The following is a 27,378-nucleotide window of genomic DNA, read 5'->3' as shown; positions in this document are numbered from 1 at the left end:
TTAAATAGACACTAACTTGGAGGAAGAGAGAGAGACAGACAGACAGAGGGAGAGAGACTGTCTACAGAGAAAGTCTTCCTGTCTAATACCATCGGTTGGTTGGTTGGTTAAAAACATTTGTTAGCATGTAATCATCAAATAAATGATTCAAATATACCCCAAACATTTTTTTAATTCAATTAAAAGCATAATAATTCTTTCTCTAGATATTTCATGTGGAGCAGACCTTTTCTTGGAGTGTGCAAAGGCTGTACATAAAACATACCCATAATGCATTGTCTTCCTGGTATTGGTGTTTTAAAGTAGAACAGGATTGTAAAGGCTCTGGCAAAGCAAACTGAGTACAGAACTACTCGTCTGTTAGAAAAAAAAAAAAAAAAAAAAAAAAATCTTGGTTGGGCGCTGTGGCTCACACCTGTAATCCCAGCACTTTGAGAGGCCAAGGTGGGCGAATCATGAGGTAAGGAGATCGAGACCATCTTCCAACATGGTGAAACTCTGTCTCTACTACAAACACAAAAAAATAAAAATTAGCTGTGCGTGGTGGCGCACACCTGTAGTCCCAGCTACTCGGGAGGCTGAGCCAGGAGAATTGCTTGAACCCAGGAGACAGAGATTGCAGTGAGCTGAGATCATGCCACTACACTACAGCCTGGGTCACAATGCGAGATCCGTCTCAAAAAACAAATCTTTTTGGTACTATGATTTCCCTTTAATATATCGTTGTGCCCACATTTACTTTTACTGCAATTTAAAAAAGTAATGTATTTTCAGCTTTCCAAAACATTAGGCTTAGTTTTCATAGAAGTACCTCTTTCCCAATTACGTGTAACCTGTTTGTATCATGTTAATTAAATACAGTAGTAAGTACAACTGTCAAGAATGGATTTGAAGAGAAACCCAACTGGTTCTGGTGGGAGCAGTGTGTGGGGATGTATAAGAAAGTAGAATGCAGGCCTTGAATTAGCTGACTAGGTGGAAGATAATTAAGAATGTGTTTGTGTAGCTACACATATGTATATACATTTCTTATATGTGAACAAAAACATTTTTGTATGATATAAAATGCTGTATACCATTTCTGCTTTTAAAACTTAACATATATGAGCATCATTCCACTTCAAGATTGTAGGTATAGTTTTTTCTTTAAGTAGGGTTTTGTTCCTAGGACCTAGCTAAGTTAGGTAGCCATGTTCATTGCTCCTCTGATATTCTCTGCTTATTTTTGTAATAGCGGTTACTGCACACACAGTATTTTTTTATTGTTCTCATGTCAGTTGTCCTTCAAATTTCTTCCATCAACTCTTTAATCCCAAATTATGTTTTTTTTCTTTGTTCTTACTACCCCCTTTCTCCTTTAATTGTTTTGCAATCAGGATTTCACTTCCACAGAATTATTTATAAACTGCTCTTGAATTCATTTATTTCTAGTTCTTTTTATCCCTTATTTTATTTGACCTTATTTCAGCACTTGACTCTTGACTCTTCTCTCTTTTGAAACTTTCTCTTTCCTTTGGATTTGTTTTGTCAGATTTACTTGGTTCTCCTCTTACCACTGTCACTGCCTTTTTTAAATTTTCTTGGTGGGAACTTCTGCCTGTTCTCACACTCTTAACAGTGGATATTTCAGACTTGTGTTTGAAGGATAGACTAAATCTATTTTTTCCTATTTCTTTTGCTAAGCACAACTAGAAATATTGGACATTATATGTGAAACTGATATAAGAAGATAGGCTCGTAACCTTGGGACTTAAGGAACAATTTGGCAGTGAGTTTGCTGGGTTGTCTTTCTGCCTTTTTGTCAGATTTGGAGGTGAAGAAGTCAGCAACCCAGAAATGACAGGGGGCACAGAAGAAGTCCCAACAAAAGCCTCTCTCTTAAACCAAAGGACCACAAAAATGACAGCAAGCAAGACAGAAAACATTGACAATAACTACTCTGTGTCTGTTAAATACCACGGAAAAAGATCTGTGGCCCTATCCCTACCCACACCATCAAAAAGCAAAGTGGGTAGTCTGGATTTCTACCCACAGATGGCAGTAATGAGGTATTCTTCCTCCTCCTGACTGGCATTGTGTTCAAAAAGGCCAGTAGAGTCTGGGCTTTCACCATCACCAGTAATAACAGATGTCCACATCCCCCTTCCATGGTGCTATTGTAGGTTACACGGTGGCCATAATGAGGCAGTCCTTTTCTCCATCAGGCAGTGCCCAGATTTTCATACATGTCAAGTGGTAACAAAGAATCTCTCTTGGACTTCTGTTACCACCTGGCAGTGATGAGGTGGTGCTTTCTCTTCTTCCACTGGAGCTATGTCACAGAAAGCTTACTGAACTAAGAGGTTTATATAAGATTTGGAGTCTTATAATATGATATCCCAAATTTTCAGGCTTCTGTATTAAAAATATGTCATACCAAGAAGCAGGAAAATCCCAAACTCAATGAAAAAAGAAAATAGGTGACAATACTGATATGACAGAGATGGTAGAATTATCTGGCAAGAATCTTTTAAAAAGCAGCCATCATAAAAGTGTTAAAATGGGCAAATAGGAATGTGCTGAAACAAAAGAAAAAAAGTAGAAAGTCTCAGCAAAGAAATAGCGGAAACTTTATTTTTTCTTTTAAAGAACCAAATGGAAATCTTAGAAGTGAAGAATTCAATAATTGAAACAAAAAGCTTACTGGAGGGCCTCAAGAGCAAAACATGAGGCTGAAAGGAGAGAATTAGTTAACTGGACTATAGAATGATAGAAAGTACACAATCTGGACAACCAGGAAAAAAATAACATACAGAGTCTCAGGGACTTGTGGGTCTATAACAAAAGATCTAACATTCTTGTCATTGTAGTCTTGAGAGAAGAGGACAGGATAAAGTACATGAAGAAATAATGGCGGAATAGGCTGGGCACTGTGGCTCATGCCTGTAATCCCAACACTTTGGTAGGCCATGGTGGGTAGATAGGGTAGATCACCTGAGGTCAGGAGTTTGAGACCAGCCTGGCCAACATGGTGAAACCCTGTCTCTACTAAAAATGAAACATTAGCCAGGCGTGGTGGCACATGCCTGTAATCCCAGCTACTTGGGAGGCTAAGGCAGGAGAATTGCTTAGAACCCGGAAGGTGGAGGTTGCAGTGAGCCAAGATTGCATCATTGCACTCCAGCCTGGGTGATAGAGCGAGACTGTCTCAAAAAAAAAAAAAAAAGTCCGAATAGTTCCCAAATTTGGCAAGACATAAACCTACGAAAACTGAATGAATCACAAACAGGGTAAACTCAAAGAAATTCACACACACATGTACCATACTCAAATTTCTGAGAACGAGGCTAGCACTTTGGGAGGCTGAGGTGGCTGGATGACTTGAGGTCAGGAGTTCGAGACTAGCCAGGCCAAGATGGTGAAATCCTGGCTCTACTAAAAATATAAAAATCAGCTAGGTATGGTGGCACGTGCTTGTAGTCCCAGCTACTTGGAAGGCTGAGGCAGTATAATTGCTTGAACCCAGGAGGCAGAGATTGCAGTGAGCTGAGAATGCATCACTGCCTTCCAGTTTGGAAGACAGAGTGCGACTCTGTGTCAAACAAACAAAAAATCTGGAAACCAAAGATAGATTAAAAACATCTTGAAAGCTGTGCCCAAATTGCCAATTGCATAAATTAAACAACAGATGTTACCAATACGTCAACAGGGTAATAAGGGAATAATCTGAATAACTTTAAATACATGTTTCAATAAGTTAGATGAAATAGATCAGTTCTTCGAAAAACACAAACTACTACAACACACCCATTAGGAAATAGATAATTTGGATGGTCCTCTCACTATTAAGAGAATTAAATTTCTGCTTTAACCCTCCTGTAAAAGATCTTCAGGTATGGGTGATTTCAATGCAGAATTTTATCACAAACTTAAAGAGGAATGCCAATTTGCCATAGCCTCTTCCAGAAATAGCAGAGAAGAGAGCAATTAATTTTTTTTAATGAGGCTTGAATTACCTGATAGCAAAACCAGACCAATACAGTATCAAGATAGAACAAACAAAACCAAAAATCCTTCACACTTACGGACCAATGTTCATCATGAATATAGGTACAAAAATTCTTATATAATGCATTATATTGAGAAGCAAAAGAGGAAGTCACTTGATCATATGAATTGATTTGGAAAGAGCATTTGACAAAATTCAACACTTGCTCATAATAAAAACTCTTAGAAAAATAGGAATAGAGGGGGAGTTTAATTGTGTCCCATAGAAAGATATGTTTAAGTTCTTAACAGTTTTTCTGCAGAATGTGGCCTCTTTTGGAAGCAGAGTCATTGCAGTGTAATTAAGATGAAGTCATAAGGGAGTAGGGCAAATTCTTGATCCCATATGACTTGTATCCTAAAAAAGCAGAGATACAGAGAGAGTCTTGTGATGACTGGAAGGATTGGCAACTTCCTTCAGAAGCTAGGAAGAGGCAGTGAAGGATTCCACCCAGAGTCCCTGGCAGTAGCCCTGCTTACACTTTGATTTTGAACACCTAGCTTCCAGAACTATAAGATATATTTATTACAAGATCTGTTTTAAACTACTCATTTTTTGGTACTTCGTTGCTGCAGCCCTAGGAAACTAATACAGAGAGGAACTTTCTCAACTTGGTAAAGAGATCTATAAAAATCCTATAGTTAATATTCTATTTTGTGATGAAAGACCAAATGCTTTCCCTCTAAGATAGGTTGAGAACAAGACAAGGATGCCTGTTCTCAGGACTTTTATTTTACACCATGGAGAAGTTCTAGGTAGAACACTGAAGCAAGAAAAGGAAATAAAGGCATGCGGCTCAGAAAGGTAGAAAGAAAACTATTGCTATTTGCAGATGACATTTGGTTCAATATGAAGGTTGAGACAGTTTCAGTAATGGTGTGGAGACCTGTCATCTCTTTGTGTTTGTTTCTGTAAATATAAAGGCCACAAGCCTGGTGATCAGCAGACCTAGACATTATTTCTAAGTGACTATAACCTCTTACATGTAACAATAGAAGGGGGCTTAGTTTCATTTTAAAATGATTTATTGAGTGCTCATTCTATCCCATGCTAGAATAAATAGGATAAATGAGAAATGGTTCTTATACTCAATGAATATGCATCAGGTACATACAGAATCTCAAGAAATCTACCAAAAACTCCTAGAACTTATCACTGAGTTCAGCAAGGTTTCAAGATGCAAGATAACAATATAAAATTTTATTTCTATGTAGTAGCAATGAACTTGAGGAAAATGAAATTAAAAACAATACCATTCATAATTGCTCAAAAAATAATTGTAATTCTTATGACTTACAGATAGGACTTTTATGCTGAAAACTATAAAATAATGATGAAAGAAGTTAAAGCAGATCCAAATAAATAGAGATATCTAATGTTTATGAATAAGAGACTCAACTCAATTTGCTTGTCCATTTGGTCCATTTGGGTTATTGGCAGAACCCTATTTCTTGTGGTTGTGGGATTAAGATTCTTATTTCTTTTCTAGCTGTCAGTTGAGGGCCATTCCCAGGTGTTTCACTGCAACGACATTTCTTGGATTTTCTTTGGCTTCCTTTATTTTCAAAACCAGTAGAGGCGAGTTGAGTCCTTTTTATGCTTTGTTGTTGTTGTTGTTGTTGTTGTTGTTGTTGTTGCTGTTGTTGTTGTGAGGCAGAGCCTTGCTCTGTTGCCCAGTCTGGAGTGAAGTGGTGTCATCTTGGCTTACTGTAGCCTCTGCCTTCTGGGCTCAAAGAATTCTCCTGCCTCAGCCTCCCAAGTAGCTGGGATTATAGGCACCCACCACCACTCCCGGCTAATTTTGTATTTTTATTAGAGATGGGTTTTCTCCATGTTGACTAGGCTGATCTCCAACTCCTGGCCTCAAGTGATCCACCTACCTCAGCCTCCCAAACAATGGGATTACAGGTGTGAGCCATGGTGCCTGTCCCTTTTTATCCTTTGACTCTCTTTCTTTCATCTCATCTCTCTAACCAAGCTGGGAAATTAAGAATTATTTGATAAGATTGGAACCACCTGGATAAACTAGGGTACTCTTTGTATTTTAAAATCATCTGATTAGCAACCTTAATTCCATCTGCAACCTGAATCTTTCCTTTGCTACATGGAGTAATATATTCTTAGGTTCTGGGTTTAACATGTGCAGATCTTTTGGTGGGCAGGTGTAGGATTACTCTCTTTATTACACATGTCTAATCCTTTTATATCCACCCGTTGCCTATGGCATTATATATATGGTTTTTCAAGATCAAACCCTTTCTTACTTGTTTGGTTTTATCTCTGATACAGCTTCCTGTGGTGCTCAGCAGAGGCCATTTCTTTTATGTTTAATGTTTTTGTGTGTATGCCCTACTGCTTAGAAAAACTCAGGTCAGACAGCAGATGCTTTGAAGTTCCCAAGGGAGGTCAATATTGTATTCCTGTTCCCAGAGCACCATGATTATAGCATTTATTACATTATGAAAATAATTATGTTCAACATTTGTTTCAACCACTAGTCTGTGATCTTTTCAAGGGCAGAGAACATTTTATTCAGTTTTGTATTTCTGATACTTAGTGCTGTATCAAGAACACAGTGTACCCTTAATAAAGGCTGACTTGGCTGGGCATAGTGGCTTACACCTGTAATCCCAGCACTTTTGGAAACTAAAGTGGGAGGATTTGCTTGAGGCCAGGAGTTTGGACTGGTCTGGGCAACATAGTGAGACCCTATCTCAACAAAAACTAAAATAAGCTGAATGTAGTGGCACATGCTTATAGTCCTAGTTACTAGGAAGGCTGAGGCAGGAGGATCGCTTGAGCCCAGGAGGTTGAGGTGGCAATGGGGCATGATTGTGCCACTGTACTGCAGCCTGGGTGACAGAGTGAGACTCTGTCTTTGATTTTATCATCTTTGGTTCAGTATGGGTAAGTAACAGTTCAGAAATCACAACTGAAGTTTCTAGCTTGAAGGTTGAGAGTTTCAGTAATGGTGTGGAGACCTGTCATCTCTTCGTATTTGTTTCTGTATATGTAAAGGCCACAAGCCTGGTTATCAGCAGACCTAGATATTATTTCTAAGTGACTATAACCTCTTATATGTAACAATAGAAGGGGGCTTAGATTCATTTTAAAATGATTTATTGAGTGCTCAGTCTATCCCATGGTAGAATAATTAGGATAAATAAGAAATGGTCCCTATACTCAATGAGTATGCATCAGGTAAAATTGCTCTTATGATCTGGTATGTTTATTTCAGATCATAGGATAATAATTCCAAGGTTAATTACATTATAATTTATGATGCATTTGTCTTTCCCTTCCTAAGAGCACATCTGGGAAGAAAGGTAGTAACTTGAAACAAAACAAAGGAAGGGTGGGAGGGTCAGCCCTTGGGAAACATACTTGAGAGTGCTTTATTCCTTTTGGCCAGGAGGTAAGTCTGAGACCTGATTGTTGCCTCTATTGCTCAATGAGGTGACTGACTGTATTTGCTTCCTAAAGCCAACAACATGTCAGAAACTGCTTTATACACTTTCAGTTTCATCCTGTGTTTCTGGAAGTAGTAACTGAAATTCAAAGCCTAAGCTCCTTTTGAACATTTAAAGGTGGGTTAAACATTGTAATTCTGGGGCCTTGTTCTCCCTTTTCGTGTGTGTGTGTGTGTGTGTGTGTGTGTGTGTGTGTGTGTGTGTGTTTAAATTTTTATTAAGTTTTATTACCTCTTCATCTCTTCTTTTCTCATATATTGAGACCCCTACTAGGAAGTGCTAAATGGTAATAGAAGTTTTCTTTGAGGCAATTAGAAGAGTTTGATATTTCCTGTTACAGAATTTTAAGAGGTAGATTTTGTGTTAAATTAGTATTTAGCACACTACAGTTGCTGTTGTAAAGCAGTTTTTTTTTTTTTTGATAAAAATGTCATATTGATCTCTGTGTCATTTCTGTTCATGAAGAAGAAACATGTGCTTATTTATCCATGAATGCAGTTTATAGTTAAACCACATAATGCCTGATGGTACTGTGCTGACAGGCACAGAACAAATAGTGCAAATTTTAGTTCCTAGAGATTGATCATTTATAGATCAGTTGATAATTTCTTTCCAGGTTGCTTCTTACACTGATGATGAGAAATTTTCCACTTTTGTAGAAAATTATGGATCTCAATAAACCTCTGTCAAGACCACAGACCTACCTACTCAATATCACTTTTTATCTTGAACATCTTCTCTGGTGGAGATAGGAAGTGATATTTGTATCCCTATCCTTAAAAATAATATTACTGAAAATAGTATGGGTGAAGGTGAAACACTTGATATTATTGCTTTGTGAGTGACAACCTGTTAATACAACAGTATGTTGACTGCAAATTTTTAAGAAAACAAGGAGATGTTTTATGCGTATTTAATTTTTAATCTTTTTAATAAGTACTTTTGGTAGCTTTCTTTTAATTTTTATATGTTTCTTTGGTTATCAAGTGTCTCAGTTTTCTTTCCCTATACCCTGTCCCACTTTTCTTGTTTTTGACATGCTTTATGAAATAAAATGTGTAACCTAGTTTTCAGAAGGCCATTGCCCACTTCTCTGATTTCATTCTTGTTGAGAAATTCCGACAATGATTAAAAGATTGTAGTAGATGAAGTGATTTGGTTTAATGCCTCTTTACATGCAACTTTAATAAGTTTTGTTTTACAGAGAATTTATATGTAAAATATGTGAGTGCATTTAAATATTATTTGAATAGTTCATATTCTGTAGTTTAGAAGAGAGTTATATAGTGGGTCTAGAAATAGTTGACTTGAGACTGAGTCTCATAATTCTAGATTTAATTTTGTTAAGGGTGATGAATTTTAAATAGCTTTTTAAAATTATTAATTATGTAGAGAACCTACTGATTTACATGGATTTGTGTTTCCTAAATTTATAGTGGGTCATGATATAAGCATTAATGTAACAAAGTCTTTTTGTTATATTAACATGATTTAAAATTCCTTTGTGTATTTTGGTGTAAGGCAGTTTGATGAACAGTGATTTTATTCTTCACAATGATTGAAGGTAATAGCAATATGAATAATCTGAAACCATTTATATTAGCTTTAGAATATCTTTGTGGATATACTTTTGAATATGAAGATTGTTGAAAATGTACTTCAAACAAAATATGAAAGCCCCACTGTGAAGTATTAAAGAGGAGGGCCTTGTGAACAGTCTCTCTCTCCATGCATCTCAATGTCAGCCCAAGTAAAAGTCTCAGATTACTCCTCACTTCCCTGCTGCATGTGAAATAGGTATAATTTCTGAATAGGGTGTCAGCAAGGCAAACAGTTAAGTGAGATGCTATAGATGTTTTCATGAAACATGGAAACAGGATTTTAAATGCCTACAGGTAATCTGTCTGTTGCTGATAGTAGCGAGTAAACTCTTCACTTTTGAAGTAGCATCCTGATTTGAAAACAGCAACCTCGCTTTAACTTTTTCCTCACCTTAACTATAATGGCAATCTTCAGTCTTTACAGGAGAGTATCTTTCCGGTTCAAGTGCATTTAAAAAATTAGTTATTTCGTGGCTTTCACTGAAAAGAGATGCATAAAATTTGTCTGACAAGAGATTGCTGATCTAAATGGCAGTTTTCATTTTTTTTAAAATCAGAAATTCTGAACATGGATGGGTGTCAAGTTGTGTTCACAGAAATGTGCAAATGAAGAAGCTGGATTTTAAACAATATTTGTATTTTTTAGATAAATATGTCGCCTTTGGTTTTTATTCTCGTTTTCACTAGAAATGCTATATTGTATCTTAAGAAAGAAAATGATATATTTTCTGATATATGACTTAAGCTTGTTTTTATTCTTTATAATGCCCTGTTTTGGATTCCTTAAAATCTTTTTCTTTTCTTTTTTTTTTTTTGTCAGAAGTTTTTTTTCGTTTTTATTTTTTGAGATGGGGTTTCACTCTTCTTGCCCAGGCTGGAGTGCAATGGCATGATCTTGGCTCACTGCAGCCCCCACCTCCCAGGTTCAAGTGGTTCTTCTGCCTCAGCTGCCTGAGGATTACAGGCATGTGCCACCACACTTGGCTAATTTTGTATTTTTAGTAGAGATGGGGTTTCGCCATGTTGGTCAGTCCGGTCTGGAACTTCTGACCTCAGGTGATCCACTCACCCTCTGCCTCTCAAAGTGTCGGAATTCCAGGCACGAGCCACTGCACTTGGCTGAAATTTTGTTTTTAATGTCTTATTGTTTAAATGCTATACATACACGTATATAAAATCACATATATAAACACATGTATACAAATAAATATACACAAGCGTATCTTTTCTTTTCTCCATTCTTCTGGTGACAGATTATTGTCATTGTATTATTTATTGGCCTAGGTTTCCAAATGTCCACTGAAAAAAGGTATTCATTTCTACTAAGGTAGTTTCCCTGTAATCAAGGCAAGCTATTGTCTAGTGACAGTAATGTTCTAATTATGTAAAGGCTTCTGATTGGGTCAGTGAGTTTATGGGACAGGTTTGGTTTGGTGAAGATTGACATACTCATTTAAAAACCTGTGATGCAGTTTTTTAATTTATTTTATTTTTAAGCAACTGAACTTTGAAACTTAGGAAATTCTTAACATATATTGGGATGTAGTTAAGTGTTTGGGGAAATTCTGCTAAAGTATCTCTTTTTCATTGTTTTGATTAATTTTTGCCATCAACATTTTTCTTTATGTTCATCTACATCTTTCCTCCATAGATCTTTACTCGCTTGCATAATTTGTGTTCTTTGACATAGCCCAAAATTGGCTATAATTAGTGGTGTGCTGGTAAATGTTTAGAGCCAGCTCTGGGTGGGGGAAGCTCTGACTGGTATCATTTGCCAGTTTCTATGGTGTGAATACTTTAACTGTGGCTGATTTCAAGCTACCCACATGATGTCCCTGGACATGAAGTATGGAAGAGATGACCACAGTCTACTCTTACGAGCTTGTGCAAGCTGAGTTCAGCACACTATTGGCATATCCCATCTTTGGTTCTTTCGAAACTAAGATTATGAATCATGAATAATTTTTATATGTGGTGTTATTCTTATGTTTTAGTTATGATTATGAATATAGCAAATATAAAATACTTGTGGGTATATAACATTATCCTGATAACATAAGCTGCATTACTGACAATGTGTAACTATCCTTTATTCTTTTTCAGTTGGTTGGAAAGCTTTGGACATGAGGGGCTTGGATTATTACTAGACATTTTGGAAAAACTGATTAGTGGAAAAATGTAAGTATTGCTAATAATTATTTTAAAGTAAGCGTTATTTGTATGTCCAATTATAATTCTGACGCTTCTATTTTTTATGTCAATACAGCCAAGAAAAAATTGTAAAGAAAAATCAACATAAAGTCATACAGTGTCTAAAAGCCCTGATGAATACACAGGTATGTACATAGGTAATTAGTATTTGTCCATCACCAATTTTGTAATATATGATTTTCAGTTGCAGTGAAGTGATGATATATTGTTCTGATGTATTTTTCAGTACATGATGGAAAAATAATAGAACTTTATTGAATTCTAGTTTCAACTGTCTTGCAATAGGAGAAACTTGAGAATAAATGAATCCTCTTCTGGTGCTGAACTCCTCATGTATAGGCTAATTATCTCTCCGGACTCTTTCCTCCCCCTCAACCCTGCCCACCCCCACCCCCTCCCCCCATCCCTCACCCCATCTTCTTTCTTTTTTTCTCTTCCTCTCCCACCCTTTCTTTGATGTTTTTGTCCTTCTCTTCCTCTTTTCTTCCTTCCCTCATTTCCTCTCTCTCGACTCTCAAAAGTATGCCATGAGTCAGCTGTAAGATCGTGATTATTAAATGTGAGCTGCAATAATACTTAACTACCAAAGGTTCAAGTTGGGAAGATTTCTTATATTCTAGGAATTTAAAATCTACAATGAAGTTAATGTAAACAGATATAAGCAGGTCTCAGAAATGGAGCAATGATGCTTAACCCAAGTAACATCGAGAACAAATGTAATATGGAGGAATTTGCATAAAGAGGTTACATTAGAAGGGAAAAACCTGCTTGTGGCTGTCACCTATAATCTTAGCACTTCGGGATGCGGAGGCAGGAGGTTTGCTTGAAGCTAGGAGTTTGAGACCAGCCTGAGCAACATAGTGAGACCCCCATCTCTACAAAAAATAAAACAAATAGCTGGGTATGGTGGCACATGCGGGTAGTCCCAGCTACTCAGGAGGCTGGGTTGGGAGGGTGGCTTGAGCCCAGGAGTTTGAGGTTAGAAAAAAAGAGGAATTTTTAAGCTCTTTGCTGAAGTTAGATTTTAGTTTTATCTAGCAATGTTTCTGTTTTGCTTTTATACCGTTAACTGCAGAAATTAGCATCATCCTATGCCATTTCTTTAGCTCCAGCATCTAAACACATCTACCTTATGATGTGTGAAGTAATGATATGTGTTTAAGTTGCTGTTAGACAGCAGGGGAGGAAATTTTACCTCTGGTGGTATGATGATTTTTGTTTTATAGCAAAACCATCTGTATATTTCTGATTAATTTTAATTTATAATTTGCCATATTCTCAATTAAAAATAAACTTTTATAAGGTTACTAAATGTATTAGCAAATATTTATATTTTCTAATTATTTTTGTCTTATTAAACTATGTATTTTTAAGCACTTTTCTGGAGCTAAGCTTTCCATTTTTAACTGGTGAAATATTTTTTTCTTCCCTGCCTGCTCTAATCAGGTATTATTTTCAAAGAAAATATATGTTGTAGGAATCACAACTCTTTTCTATGCTGAATTCATGGTTCTTTGAAAATCAGATGTTAGATGTATAAGGTAGCTTTTTACATGTCTAAGAGTAAATTAATAAAAGAATCAAGTTGCTGATAGGGAGAGGTCTTTTCTCACTAAGCACATAGAACTGGTTTAGGAAGCCCTTTCTAAAGTGAGAATATAGAAATTGGAAATTTTATTAGTGATGGGAAGGCTGAAAATAGAAAAAAAACTAGGAACTTTTTTTTAAACCAAAGGAACATTTGGATTGTAATCTGAATTCTAGAAAAATATCATGGTTAAAGTAAGGTGGTAAATAGAAGATAATATTCTCACTTTGTGTCAATGAATCGGAGGAAAAGTGAACTTTATTAATTTTGTAATTGATATACTGTTATTAAGAGATTTTTGTTGCTTGTGGTTTATATATGCGGAGCTATAAATTATTCCCATTTGTATTTGGTGCTGTTATCTGTGCTATTAAGAATAAAAAGTTAATTTAAGTTATTGGTACTTAGTATTATAATGTCTGAACTCTAATATCTAGCAATATTTGAAATTTTTGGTAAAGTTTTTTTCTCTTCAAGATTGGTTAATGGTTTTCTTAATCTTTATTTGATCACACATCTATCAGTACAAAATTTGTTAAACTTCACTTATACAGTCTTTAGTAGCATTCATTGAATGATGAAAATATAAGTTTTAAAAGAAAATAATGTGGTGCCTTCTTTGATACTAGTAATTAATTATATAATTAATGAGCAAATTTGATAACATTACATGAAAGGGAATTTCTTATAACATTAAATTGGACTAAGCTTATTTTTCTAAATGGAAGAGAATTTTAATTACCTAGGTGGAAGAAAATAAAAGATTATAAGGATGAAAAGTTAGTCTATTCAAATTGAAAGGTAAGAACAGAGGCTTCCATTTGGTCAGTTAACTTTGTGTGTGTTGCTTTGAGGAGTACACCTAAGGTGAGGGTGCTTTGCTCCTGAAGGCAGCTCCTTTACTCACATTATCTCTGCTACTGGGATTAACTCACTGTGGGTGGATGCCCAGCACCAGTAGTCATGCACCACTGGGTCCAGTTATTGATCATCCTATATGAGGATTTAGGGCATTAACTTTCCTCTACCTAAAACATCATCTTCAGTGGCCTGAAATTCCATCTGTTGGCTAATAATAGGCCTCATATGGAATGCAATCGGAACCTGGCATTGATCCTCTGTTAAGAACAGGCCAGTTATCATATTATCTGAAGTGGGTCCTTGACATTCAGGAAAGATAGATCCTTAGACCTTTCAAAATTTGTCATGCCTCTTTAACCTAACATAGCCCTCATTAAATACACTTTAATCCTACCACTGGTAAGTTGACTGCTTCTCACACAGAGTCAACAGTTTGTGTTTTGTTTTGCTGTGTTTTTTAAATAATTGAGACTAATTTTATATAAGTAGCAATTCTGTATTTAGTTATAGATATTGGAGAGTAGTAATCTGGCCTCATTCCAGTCTTAAAATGAGTATGACACAATTTTGCGTTGCCAAAATCAGAAGATGTTGCCTGTGATGGACTTTTGGGGGTTACAGGATGATGGTTAAACCTGTGAAATCAGAATATTCTAACATTTCACCTTTCATACATGACGGTTTAGGGCCAGAGGGCTTGACAGATAAGGTAGGTAGTATCGCTTGAAGGAAATCAGCATGTGTAACCTTGGGTGGTTCGAGGAGTCATAGGATTCTGATTCTAGAAGGGCAGGTGTTAGCTAAGGATAGCCAGGTGGATGGGAAATGAAGGGGAAATGCTACAGGCAAGCTTTACTCAAACTCCCAGGTTTATTAGTACAGAGCCAGCTCTTCTGTACCTGGTAATCGTTGACTGACTTTCTGAATTGAATCTAAGAGGTACTTTATAAACCTGAAAATTCCCTAGAATGATTATCAAATGATTAGTTTTTGGTCCTCTGCCTGCCTTTTCATTCTTTATCAAATTTTGTAATAGCCTAGGGTATCATAAAAGTATTTCCTGACTGTTTAGCAGTCTCATTGTAAACTTTTCCCTGTCACTAACAAGACCGATTAATCTCTCCAAAATTCATAATCTGGGGCCCTTGGCCTTTCCTTGTACTTTCTCCATTGTTCCTGTGTTTCTTAGGTAGTGGCTTAAAATAAATGTGATATTTCAGCACAGTACAAGGTTTCTTTGCATAAATGGCCACATACAAGATAGGAGAGTTATAAATAGGATTTTATAACAATCAAAGTAATTGGTTCTAAGCTGCTTATAGATTCAACTTTGATGCTTACATGTAGTGCCAATTTTGAGTTTAGGTCATAGGCCTGTAATTGGGAATAAGACCCTTTTTTAGTGTTTGGTAGTAACTCTGATTAGTCAATTTCTCATGCTTTAGTAGGATCCTCTGAGACGCATCCTCTGTTTTATTGTTTCTATTCATCCTCTGTATTTTGACAATTGTCTTTCATAGATATGCCATATCTTCTAATTGGATTTGACATCCTGGCAGTAGTAAATAAACTTTATCCTAAATCCAGTCATCTCATTTATAGAAGAGTTTACAACTGCATTGTTTTCCTGATAATAAATACCACTAATATTTCCTGATAATAAATACCATATGTATAATAAATACCTGTGCCCATTATGGCAGTTTCTACCTGGTGTCTGCCCAAATCATCCTTCAGTTTTTGCCCATTTGTGAACTAAGTGCTAATATCTAGGCTTGTATTTTGTAATATGGTAGCTACATGTGGCTTCTGAGGATTTGAAATGTGGCTAGTCTGAATTGAGATGTGCTACAGTGTAAAATACACACTGGATTTCAAATATTTAGGAAGAAAATAAGTGAAATGTCATCAATAAATGTTTTATATTGGTTATATGTTGAAATGATAACATTTTGGAAACACTGGATAAATTTTATTGAAAGTAGTTTTGCTTACTTGAAATTTTAAAATTACTCATGTGGTTTACATTATTTTTCTCTTGGACAGTACTGATCTGTGTGTTTGCTTATGGTAATATATATCTTACCAACCGTCCTTCCCAGGAAAAAGATTTTCATAGCCTCAGTGTCTGGTTCATTATCTGGCTGTTTGTTTCATATATTTCTGTTCGCAAACCCCGTATTTCTTACTGCTTCTCTCTTTCTCCATTTGGCTACTTAACCTGTCTTAATAATTATTAGCTGTATTGCTGTAAAATCACCTTTGAGGAGTTATCTTTATTTGGTTTAGTTTTGTGGTTCTTGACATAAAGTGAATACCCTTATGAACTTTTTTTTTCCTTTCCTTTTTTTTTTTTTTTTTGAAACTTGAGTTTTGCTCTTGTTGCCTAGGCTGGAGTGCAGTGGTGTAACCTTGGCTCACCACAACCTCCACCTCCCTGGTTCAAGCGATTCTCCTGCTTCAGTCTCCTGAGTAGCTGGGATTACAGGCATATACCACCATGCCTGGCTAATTTTGTATTTTTAGTAGAGATGGGGTTTTCTCCATGTTGGTCAGGCTGGTCTTGAACTCCTGACCTCAGGTGATCCACCCACCTCGACCTCCCAATATGCTGGGATTACAGATATGAACCATCATGACTGGCCATGAATTTTTTCGAGTGTTACACAGTCTATATATTTTAGTTTTAGTAAGTGTAAAAATATATTATCCTACAAAAAATTTTTAGTAACTACATTTCCTTCAGGGCATCATTTTTCTAACTAATTTCTAACATTTGACCTCTTATTTTCAAAATATTATAGTATGGCTTGGAAAGAATTATGAGTGAGGAGAGGAGTCTTTCCTTATTGGCCAAAGCCATGGATCCCAGACACCCCAATATGATGACAGATGTGGTTAAACTTCTCTCTGCGGTATGCATTGTAGGGGAGGAAAGCATGTAAGTGTTCTCAACCTTTTTCTCTCATTATATAATTTCATACAGATTGATTCATTTAATTTTTCCTTATCTACTCTAGGCTAGAATTTACTAGAATTTAAATAAATGTTGAGGTATATTTAAGCAGCGAATTTAGGTTTTTATTGACTGGAAATTTTTGTGTAATATTATTTCACTTAATTAATATATTAGTTATGGGCTAAAATGCTATGAAAAACTGATTTCTTTATCATATTTAAATTGTTTTGAACTGAAACTCTAAATTTTAAAAAATTCAAAATGAAGACTTTGAAAATATACAAATGGTTCTGTTTCTTATCTGATTTTTTTTCCCAGATAGAATTATTTCAAACTGTAGGTCTTGTCTTTCCCCTTATAAAAGAAAACATATGATTTGGAAATCTATATGTAAGGCAGATTAGAAAGTGATATATTTAATAGTAGTTTACTAGTTAAGGGTCCAAAGTTCTTCAGCATAAAGCACATACTAAAGCTGTCAAGAACTTAACCACATTTCTTATAACGATAATAAAATACGATTATATACATATTAAAGATAATTGTAAAGATAAAGATTAAAAAAAAAGAAAATTAGGGTTCTAATTATAAGGAAACATTTAAAAATTATTTAAAATGCCTTTTTCAAAAGATGAAAATGTAAAAACTAAACTGCTAAAAGAACAGAAATATCCCCCACATATAGGGGTAGGCAGAGCCCCATGAGGGGAGCCCCCTGTGTTCGTTTGAAAATCAGCCTTGTGGAGGTCCTGCTGGAGTCGGAGGGATTGAGCAGGTTCAGCTTGATGGTTGCATAGTCAAAGAAACTACTCGGTCGGGCACTCTGCCCCCAGTGTGTCTACAGTGTTTATCTATGGAAGAGGCTTAGCCATACCCAGCAGCATTCCCAACCGTGCAAAGCCAGGCATACAGCTTCACTACTTAAGACCATATAAATGTTGGTGTACAAATCTAAGAGTGAAATTTCTGTTGACATATATGATACTTTCTGAGCTTTCCTTCGTGCTTTCTTCCTTTATCCCTTCCGCCATCATTTTTTGCTTCTCTCTTTTAACTTCCTTTCTCTTTTTCCTTTTCCTTCCTCCTCTTTCCTCTTGGACTCTTCCTTGCTTTTGTTTTCCCTTCCCTATTCTGTTATCCTTCCCCTTTCCTTGTTTCTTGACTTCAGAATGGGTTATCAAGATCTCATAAATAACATTTAGGACTACATGTCCATATCCATCCATAAACTATGAGCTTTTCCAGTGTGCTGGATGCTGTTAACTAAAATTTAAAAGAGGAAGAAGTGTAGTTTTTTGCATAATTGTTATATTTTATATTTGACTATTTATAATACCATACTACTATATATTTTCAACTATCATGGAGCTTCGTTTACTTAAATTTGTGAGGCATAAGAGTGTGATGCTTAAGAGCATTTATGTAGTGCTCACCACATAAACTGTCTGGTTTCAGATCCTTGCTCCACCATTTCTTGGTTGTGAAACCTTGGACAGATTGCTTAACCTTTTTCTGCCTTAGTCTCCTAATCTATAATATGGGTTAATAATGGTACCTACCTCAAACAGTTGTTATATACTTTAAAATGAGTTGATATTTGTAAAGTGGTTTAAATGGCGCCTGATGTGTAGTAAGCAGTATATAAATGCTTGATAAACATCTTCACAGGGTTATTGTCAGGGATAAATGGTTATAATACAACATGCTTAGAACTGTGCTTGATACATGCTGTGTATTCAGTAAGCTACTGCTAAAATATATTGGCTGTTTAGGGTATTGACTTCTTTAGTAGGATAAAGCAATTATATAATGACATTTGTGTTTGCTACTTGCAATTTAATTAACTCAAATTTTCCAATAGCCTTGAAGAAGTTTTAGAAGCTTTAACTTCGGCTGGTGAAGAAAAAAAAATTGACAGATTTTTTTGTATCGTGGAAGGCCTCCGGCACAATTCAGTTCAACTGCAAGTAAGTTTTGTGTGTATATAAAATCTATTTTTAAATCATATATGTTACTTTGAACTGTTTTGTGCTTAACTTATATGTAAATTATTACGAACCTCTGCATGCCATTTAATATTTCTTTATAGCATTATCTTTAATATATAGAATTTCAATTTATACTATGTGATAATACATCTTATAGATACATCTTCACACATAACAATGGTTATTTCCTAGGTTACTTTTTCTGAGGTAGAATTATTAGATTTCCCTGTATAAGATATAATCATAGTCCTATGAACTGTTTTTTCTATGTTAGTCTCATAAATTACTTTAACTTTTGAGATGTTTCAATTAGGTGAATTAGGACTTCTCATTGTTTGAATTTTAATATTTGAAAAGTTGTGAGCTTAACTGAATAACAAGGAAACCCAAGATTATAGATATTTCCAAAAATATTTATTTCTAAAAAGATACGTTTAGACAAACATTTTAGTATTCAAGCTGAATAACTAATATTCATTTACTTTCTTTTTTTAAAAAAGGAAAAGAGGCTTTTATTGGTATAATTGTTATTATGATCATTGTTAATCAAAAGTGATCATCTTAAAAAATATTAATACCTGATTCTCACCTCCATACTTTTAAAAGTTAGTTGGCATGGTGTGACCTGCATGCTGAGAGATTTAAAAAGATTCTCTGGTGATCCTAATGTGCAGCAAAGTTTCAGTGTGTTAATAGATAGGAAGTAAATCTGTTTCACACTAAATAAAAGTAAAACGTTATACTTATTTTTTTAAAGGTTCTACGTGGCTTAGCTATTTTATTGTTTCTTAGTATGATAGGAATAGAAAAGCCAAATCTGAACTAAAAAAAAAAAATAAAGTAAAAAATTGGAAGTAAACAAATGATAATTGAAAAATAATAGGCTGGGCGTGGTGGCTTACCTGTTATCCTAGAACTTTGGGAGGCTGAGGTGGGCAGATCACCTGAGGTCAGGAGTTCAAGACCAGCCTGGCCAACATGGTGAAACCCTGTCTCTACTAAAAATACAAAAATTATCTGGGCCTGATGGCGGGTGCCTGTAATCCCAGCTACTCGGGAGGCTGAGACTGGAGAATAGCTTGAACCCAGGAGTTGGTGGTTGCAGTGAGCTGAGATTGTGCCACTGCACTGTGAGACTCGGTCTTTAAAAAAAAAAAAAAAAAAAGAAAAATAATGAGAATGTGATAAGAGCTGTGAAAGTAATAATTTAGTATAACATTTCAGATGACAGTGTTAGTGAATTGGTGGGGAACCCTAATTTGTTTCTCTTGCAATAGGCAGGATTGAAGAACTGAGTAGAGGGTCTCTATTGCATGAGTCCAGCAGGAAACTCGAGAAATGAGAGACCCTTTTCATGCATCCTGAGCTTGTTAGAGAACATTGGTGTCGAAGTCTGGGATGTGTTCCGCGTCTCTGACATAGACCTTGCCTCTTTAGTTGCTTGATGGGCTATTTTAATTCATATGTTGCTAGTCTCATTTCTCTTCTTCTCCTTCTCCTCTCTTTACTCTCTGCTTTGTTCTGTCTCTTCTCTCCTACCTCCTCTCTGAGCTCCCTCTTCCTTTCTCTTCTTTTCATTCCTGTTGCTTCTCTTTTTCCTTTCTATTTTTGTGTCTTTCTTTGTCTGCTTGGTCTGTTGTCTTCTGGTGCTTTTAACAAGTTTCTTTGTCACCTGGCCCCAGGCTTCTTACTCATCTGAAGATTAATGAAGAGTAACCCTAAAGAAAACTTCATACAGGAAAGCTGAGCAATTACTTTATCTAATTTTTTTTGCAACCATCTATGAATCTATAATTATTTTAGAATAAAAGGTTTATAAAAATCTTGGTAAAACTCGAGTCACCTCCTTTTCTTTACAATAGTATTACATTACATGAAGTTTTAAACTGTGAGGGAAGGGATGAATAATGTCTTGTTAAAGGCAAAGCCCAGTTTTGTCCTGATAAATGACATGATTTTCCCATTACCTGGAAAGTTTTGACTATTGCAGTCTTATTCTTGGTTATTTGGAATATTTGTTTTGGCTGTCAGACGTTAAGGTAAATCTATCTGACCTTAATTTTAATTAACTACTAATTAAATTGACGAGCATGAACTTGAAGGCAAGCTACATTGATTTTAAAAGTTTAGGGGATAAATACTTTCTTTTATTGGCAGTTCAGATTTTACTGAAGGTGCTCTTTTGTGGAAAAAAACAATAACATTTCTATAGTCATGAGAAATTTATATTTAGCCAGTAAATATCTAGAAAGAGAACTATCAGTTAAAAGTTTGGAATTTTATAGGTTACTATTCTATGAAAGATATTAAGACTTCAATAAATTTTAAAAACTCTGTTTATATAAAGTTTTGATACAGGCTTAATTTCTTTTATTAACAGCTCTACTTAGATTAAATTAACATATCACAGAATTTACCCATTCAAAATATGTGATTCAATGTTGTTTGTATATTAAGAGATTTGTGGAATCTTTGCCACAATCAATTTTAGAATATTTTCATTGTCCCCAAAAGAAAGTCCTCATCCCTTAGCTGTAACTCCACAATCCTTGATTCTCTCTAGCTTGAGAACTATTGATCTACTTTCTGTCTTTATAGAGTTGCATATTCTAGACATTTCATGTAAATGTAATCATGTGTTAGGTGGATCTTTGTGATTGTCTTCTTTTATTTATTAATAGCAAAAATATTTTAGAGGTTTGAGTACTGCATTTTAAAAAATAGTCATCTGTCATATGGGCATACCACATTTTATCAGCTGTCACTTGACAGACATTTGGGTTGTTTCTACTCTTCAGCTGTTATGAAAAATGCTGCTGTGAACATTTGTGGAGATTATTTCTTTTTAAACTGCTTATTTGCCATATTTAGTGTTGAGTGAATAGATGTAGGGAGGAGGAGAGCTTAGAGCAATGTTTCCCTTTGATAGTTATGGAAGTCATGGATATGATATAGTTTCTTTTAAATTTTTTGTGGAACATAGTAGGTGATGATTCAGTTTTTGAAGAATTTTTGCCAATTTTTGAAAAAATTTTGCCAAGATATAGGTAGCTGATTATATTTGCTTTTATGAAACTAATTTCCTTAGTTGTAATTATATTTTCTGTTACAGTTAGTAGTATTGATATACTGTAAACACTAAAAGAAATTTCTTGATATATTTCTTAGAGCTTATTTTTATATATTTATGTTTTTGAGACAGAGTCTTGCTGTGTCACCCACGCTGGAGTGCAGTGACATGATCTTGGCTCACTGCAGCCTCTGCCTCCCAGGTTCAAGCGATTCTCCTGCCTCAGCCTCCTGAGTAGCTAGGACTATAGGCGCATGCCACCATGCTTGGCTAACTCCCAAAGTGTTGGGATTATAGCTATGGATCACAGCGCCTGGCCTTAAAGCTTAATTTTTAAGAAGTGAAAGGTTATTTTAGCATAATTCAAATTTATTTCTTTCTCATGTTTCTGATATGTTCAGGTTAAACTTCCATGCTCTTAATTGGGAATAGAAAATGGAAAGAATTGTTCTACATTCTTATTTTTCCTATTCAAACATTTTGTAGAAGGTTTTTACTTTTTAATAAAAGTTTCTCATTGTTTTTAAACCTAATGTGTGAAATAGATAGCAGGTAGCAAGCCGAAGAGTAAAAGGTACCATTTTCCAGAGTGCTAACTTAGGTCAAAAAAAAAAGGTAAAGTAGATTTTCTTTTCTGCGTATTGCCGATTATGCTCTTTCTATATTCTTTAAAATTATCAAAAAACATTGTAGTAATATCTATAAATACTTTTTTCTCTAGGTCTTTCTGAATTTTTCACAAAGTATATTTTAGAGGTAGCTGGCTATGAATTTTCCCATAAAACTATTTGTACCCATTTTATTCCATTTTAATAAACTGCATTATTAAAATGTACTAAATTGGATGACATTAGCAAATCACCAATTAAAACTTGTTTATTGGTGAATAAAATAGGAACCAACTGTTCGCTTTTAAATTGGAGAAAATGAGAGATAGCAAAATAAAAACATTCTTCATTGCTCTTTTACTGCCAAGTATTTATGACAAAGCAATTTTTAAAGGAGAATAAGGAGAATTATTACTTATTGTTAGTCTGATCCTAATAATGATAATTTGTTTATGATTGAATTGAGTACACTTCTCCCAGTTTATATTGTATAGTAAGAAAATGATGAACTTTGTACCTGGAATAACTTTATTTTTATGCCTTGAAGACTATTATCAGGAAAGAAAGTACAGATATAAATCTAGTACTTAAAGTAGCATATATTACTTTTTTTTTTTTTTTTGAAACATGTCAGCGTTTCCCAGCTGCAAGCAACATAACCACTCTAGGTAATTTAAGCAGAAAATGGTAATACAAAATTAAATATGCTATGACACAAATTGAACAGATTTCATCACAGTCTATATCAGTCAATTACCTTATAAATTTTATACCTACCTTACAGAATTTCCAGTAGGCCCAGGGAATCATGTGGGTAGTATGTAGCTAGAAGTAATACAGAAGGATTACTGCAGCATATCACAGCAATTCTCTAATGGAAATGCCACTCCCAACACTCTGCTGTGTTCAGCACTTGTGACGCTAGGGACAGACAGCCTTCTGCCACAGTTGCCCCGGCAGAACCAAACCCTTCACACAGTATTCACGTGTGTGGTTGTCCCTCATGTTGGTCAGTTTTTCCTTGTAGATAAGGACTGGGATAAGTATTGGTTAACCAGGCTCTGGTTTGTGCCAACCTTTAATTTTCTGTTATTTTCATTTCTTTCCTCTTTTTCTTTTCCTTTCTTTGTGTATCTTCTGTCTGCTCTTGTCAGAGTCATTACTTTGCTAGAGTATCAAGAGCATTTTCTGGATTCCACGGAGTTGTTGAAACCCTTGCTGTTGGTCACAGGACTGATTGAATTGTGATATGTTTTTGGAAGAGAATCAAAACTTGGGAATCCTAGAGCTTTTTGGGTTGATATTTGGTTCTTCTTCTGTGTATATGTCCTCAGGCCCATGGTGATAGCATGCTGAACCTTCCTTTTCCTGTGGTTTCTCCCTGATCCAGTACCCATGGACTTGTGGATGGCAGGGTCAGGAACACGAAGGGTCTTAGATGATTTGACTTGTAAACTGACATGTTAGTCTGCTACAGTTCTATTGGTGCTGTCAAAAGACACGAACTCCTAGGTTAAAAACAAAGGATTTTATTGCTCAAAGCAGTAACAGTAGGCTGAGTATCAGCTTTGTGTCAGTCCCAGTGGTCCCAGTGTTCATATTGTGACACCTGTAATGTAATGTGAATATGACCAGTTGCAGTGGGTTGTATTTTAGGAGAGAAACCTTCAGCATAGGGAATATTACCTTTATATTATGGGAGCAATGACTCTGATTGATCTGATTGATTCAGGCTATGATGAAATCTGTTCAATATGTTTCATAGTGTGTTTAATTAAGGTTACTGGTCAATAGGACTGTGGGCAGCAGAATGAGACCTATCTTAAGTATTGGCTTCAGTCCTGCCTTCCAGGTCCCACATCTAGTCAGCTGAACAAATCCTATAAACCAGTAAATCATCGGAGTCTACCTTAGAACACTGGATGGCTTTCTTTTTAAATTTTTTGATTCATCTTTCCACTTGGCCTGACATGTTAATTCAGATACAGAATGATGTGTTAGTGATTGCACAAACTTCCCCTTGTTCAGCAAAGAAGTCTAGGAAAATTCTTTCATTCGTAACAGTCCTAGTCAGTAAGTTGAAGCTGACCTGATTGCCTTTCAGGGCTGATGTAGGGTGATTGATCACTTTAGCTAAAATCAGGCACAAGTTTTTTACCACCTCCTGTTGTAGGGATAACTGCCTGCAGAGTGCACATAGTGAGTCAGTTTTTTCCTTCTGGCAGCTCCCCAGAGTAACTAAAGATAGCTTCAGTTTGGAGAGCTCTCCATAGTTGCCTAAGAGTTTCATGACATACCAGTTGCATTTCTTTAAACACTTGAACGTTTCTGATGATCACACTGGTAGGGTGCAAGTCATGGTGTTTTTGAAGAGAGAGGCAAGTTGATTCCTGGCTTTCATACAAGATAAATAGTCTTGAAAGGTATACGTGGTGCTTTTGGAAGGAAAGTATTGTTAATAGTTGTTGGGATGACCCAAATAGGACCTTAATTAATTGAGGGGCCTCAGGGTGGCAGAGCTTTCAACTTGGCTTCCAGCTGGCAGATAAACTTTATGGTTCTTGGTTCAGGAAATAATATTAAGTCTAATGTTTTTGGAGAGACTGTCTGAAGACAGTCAGTCCAACCTGTCTTTTTTGTGAGTGCCATTCACCCATCCCACAGAAAGACTGAACTACAGTTATGGGAGTTGGAAAGGGGTAAACATCTAGAGATGAGGGAAGATGTTTTGCATGGGATATACAGGAGCTAGATCTATCCTGTGCTGTTCTGACTGACCTCTTAGTGAACTGTAGGTGATGATAATCAAATCATGGTCAGGACTTCCTGGTGGTAGATGGCAGGATGTACTGTAGGAGAGGAACTGTGAATTTGCCTGTGCTTTGCTCCTAAAGGAGACCTTATCTTTATTATACTAGACATAAAGTGAGCCCACTTTTTGCTCTGGAGAGAAACACTGTTTTCCAAGATTGGCATACATACATCCTTGAAAAGCATCTAGAACAAAGACTGTCAATGTCTTTACTTGCTATGCAAGTAGAAATGGAATGAAATGTGAGAGACCCAGGGAGAATTTTCTTGCAACAGAGAGAAGACCACAAACCTCTTAGTGTCACCTTGGCTCCTTTTCCTTTAGTCCGTTGGTTTCTAATGTTGTTGCTATACATTTGTTATGTCTTGGATGTAGATTTAATGGGATGGAACCTTCATTAATTTTGGTTCTTGGGATACCTTCTTCTCTTGTCAGAGTCATATTCTTTTATGATTTTTATGTTTTCCCTTTATTCAATAACTAATATAGGGAAAATATTCAAGATTGAACATTTTCCCTACATTAGTTACTGAATAAATATCTCAAGAATGTTTTCCCTACATTAGTTACTGAATAAAGGGAAAACATGATTTCCAAAGTTTCTGAGTCCAGAGAGGAGAAATAAATCTGTCAGAGAGCAAATAAGGGAAAAGATGGGGAAGCCTGTTTCAGAGGGAAAAATGTATTTGATTGTCTTCGATAGTTTGATGTGGATCTGTAGCATCTTTAGTTCTGAGCTTGCTCACTTAAAATTTATACTTAAATCCTTTTACTTAATTTCATTTAGGTTTCTAAATATTTGATTTTAGTATACTCTTTAGATATAATATCAATAGCTAGGTTTATGTTGTCCTTCTGTGGACCTCTACTTTTTATGATTATCTAGTAAAGATAACTCAGATCTTGTCATTTCTTATTGTTCTCTTTAGATTTTTTGTTTCTATTGTGGTAAGATACACATAACATGAAATCTACCATTTTAACCATCGTTAAGAGTATAGTTCAGTGTCATTAAGCACATTCACATTGTTGTGCAACCCTTATATCTTCAGGCTTCTTAAACTGTATAGATAGCATTGATGCAGTACTGGGCAGGGGTGGTTGATAGTTGGTATGTCTTTCCAGGATTCCTGTGGTAGATACTTCTTTACCCTAGAATATATTTTTCAAAGAAACAAAAGCAAGGAATATAATCCAGGCCATTGGTGTTTTCAGAAATATAATTAAAGGAAAACTGTGTTCCAAATGTATTTTAGTGTCTGGTGTGCACATGGTCTTAACCTGTATCTCATGATAACGTATGAAAATACAGAGGGTGTTCATATATAAGGAATAACAAGAAAAAGTAAAAGTGTTCTGTTAAATACTTAAAAAAATAAGAAATTTGATTAACCTTCGGTTACAATACTTATGAGTTTGACAATTTGAAAATGATAACCCTTGTTGAAACTTGCTTTGTGAAATGAGGCTGTTAGCCTTGGTTTTCTGAGAAGCAAGATGTTTGGTATGTAAGGGACTAGAGGAAATGCCTGTGAGGGACTTTGAAGCAGGAGCTAGGGGAGGCTGGGAGAGCTGTGGAACTCAATGCAGATCTGACCCTAGGTGAAGGAGAGAGGGAAGGAGTGGAGGTTGGGTGAAAGTGTCTCAGGCTGCCCTGTGATTCTAGGAGAGCTTGACAAGGCCGTTGGGAAATCCTTAAGCCAAAGTCACATGTGTACCAGGAACAGGTCTATTTTAGTATACTTGCGGTGCTCAAGCCTTGGCTGGGAGCAGGGAACTGTGACTTCAATTCAGCTGCTGTAATGGGTTTCAGAAGGTAGCAGCTGGGGCTGTAGGCCATGTATGTTTCCTTCAGTCAAAGATTGGGAGTTGCATTCTTACAGCTGCTGCAAAGATAGTTAAATTTTTCTTTAACTTAATAAAAAAAATCTCTTCAATCTGCATTAAGTTCAATTACAAGATAGATCTTTGAAAGTTTGTTGGGATCTTATTTTTCCATGTCTGAAAAAGTAGAAAATGCAATATTTTTATAAATTAAAAAAGGATAACTTTTTATCATTATATATTTAGCTTTATTAAAGTGTTAAAAATAGTACCAGAAACCTTTCTTAATTGAGTGATAATCACAATATTTTGAAATTTTCCAATGGGCAATAATCAGACAGACATGCCTTGAGTGTTCA

At 35.7% G+C, this 27,378-nt stretch overlaps 1 protein-coding gene across 2 annotated transcripts in view; it reads left to right on the top strand.

Moving 5' to 3' along the window:
• The window catches only part of DIAPH3 (diaphanous related formin 3), a 493,236-nt gene that overhangs the window by 139,613 nt on the left and 326,245 nt on the right, over window positions 1-27,378 (top strand). For both annotated transcript variants that reach the window (XM_032277324.1, XM_032277325.1), the window contains 4 exons: window positions 11,202-11,276; window positions 11,365-11,434; window positions 16,563-16,699; window positions 18,579-18,684. In XM_032277324.1, coding sequence (XP_032133215.1) covers window positions 11,202-11,276; window positions 11,365-11,434; window positions 16,563-16,699; window positions 18,579-18,684 — 388 coding nt within the window. The remainder of the gene's footprint in view (window positions 1-11,201; window positions 11,277-11,364; window positions 11,435-16,562; window positions 16,700-18,578; window positions 18,685-27,378) is intronic.

This window comes from Sapajus apella, unplaced genomic scaffold (genome assembly GCF_009761245.1).
Source record: "Sapajus apella isolate SASKATOON/1434 unplaced genomic scaffold, GSC_monkey_1.0 scaffold9, whole genome shotgun sequence".
Lineage (NCBI taxonomy): Eukaryota > Metazoa > Chordata > Mammalia > Primates > Cebidae > Sapajus > Sapajus apella.
The sequence above is the reverse complement of the archived record's forward strand: the minus strand, read 5'-3'. Positions and strand labels throughout refer to the sequence as shown.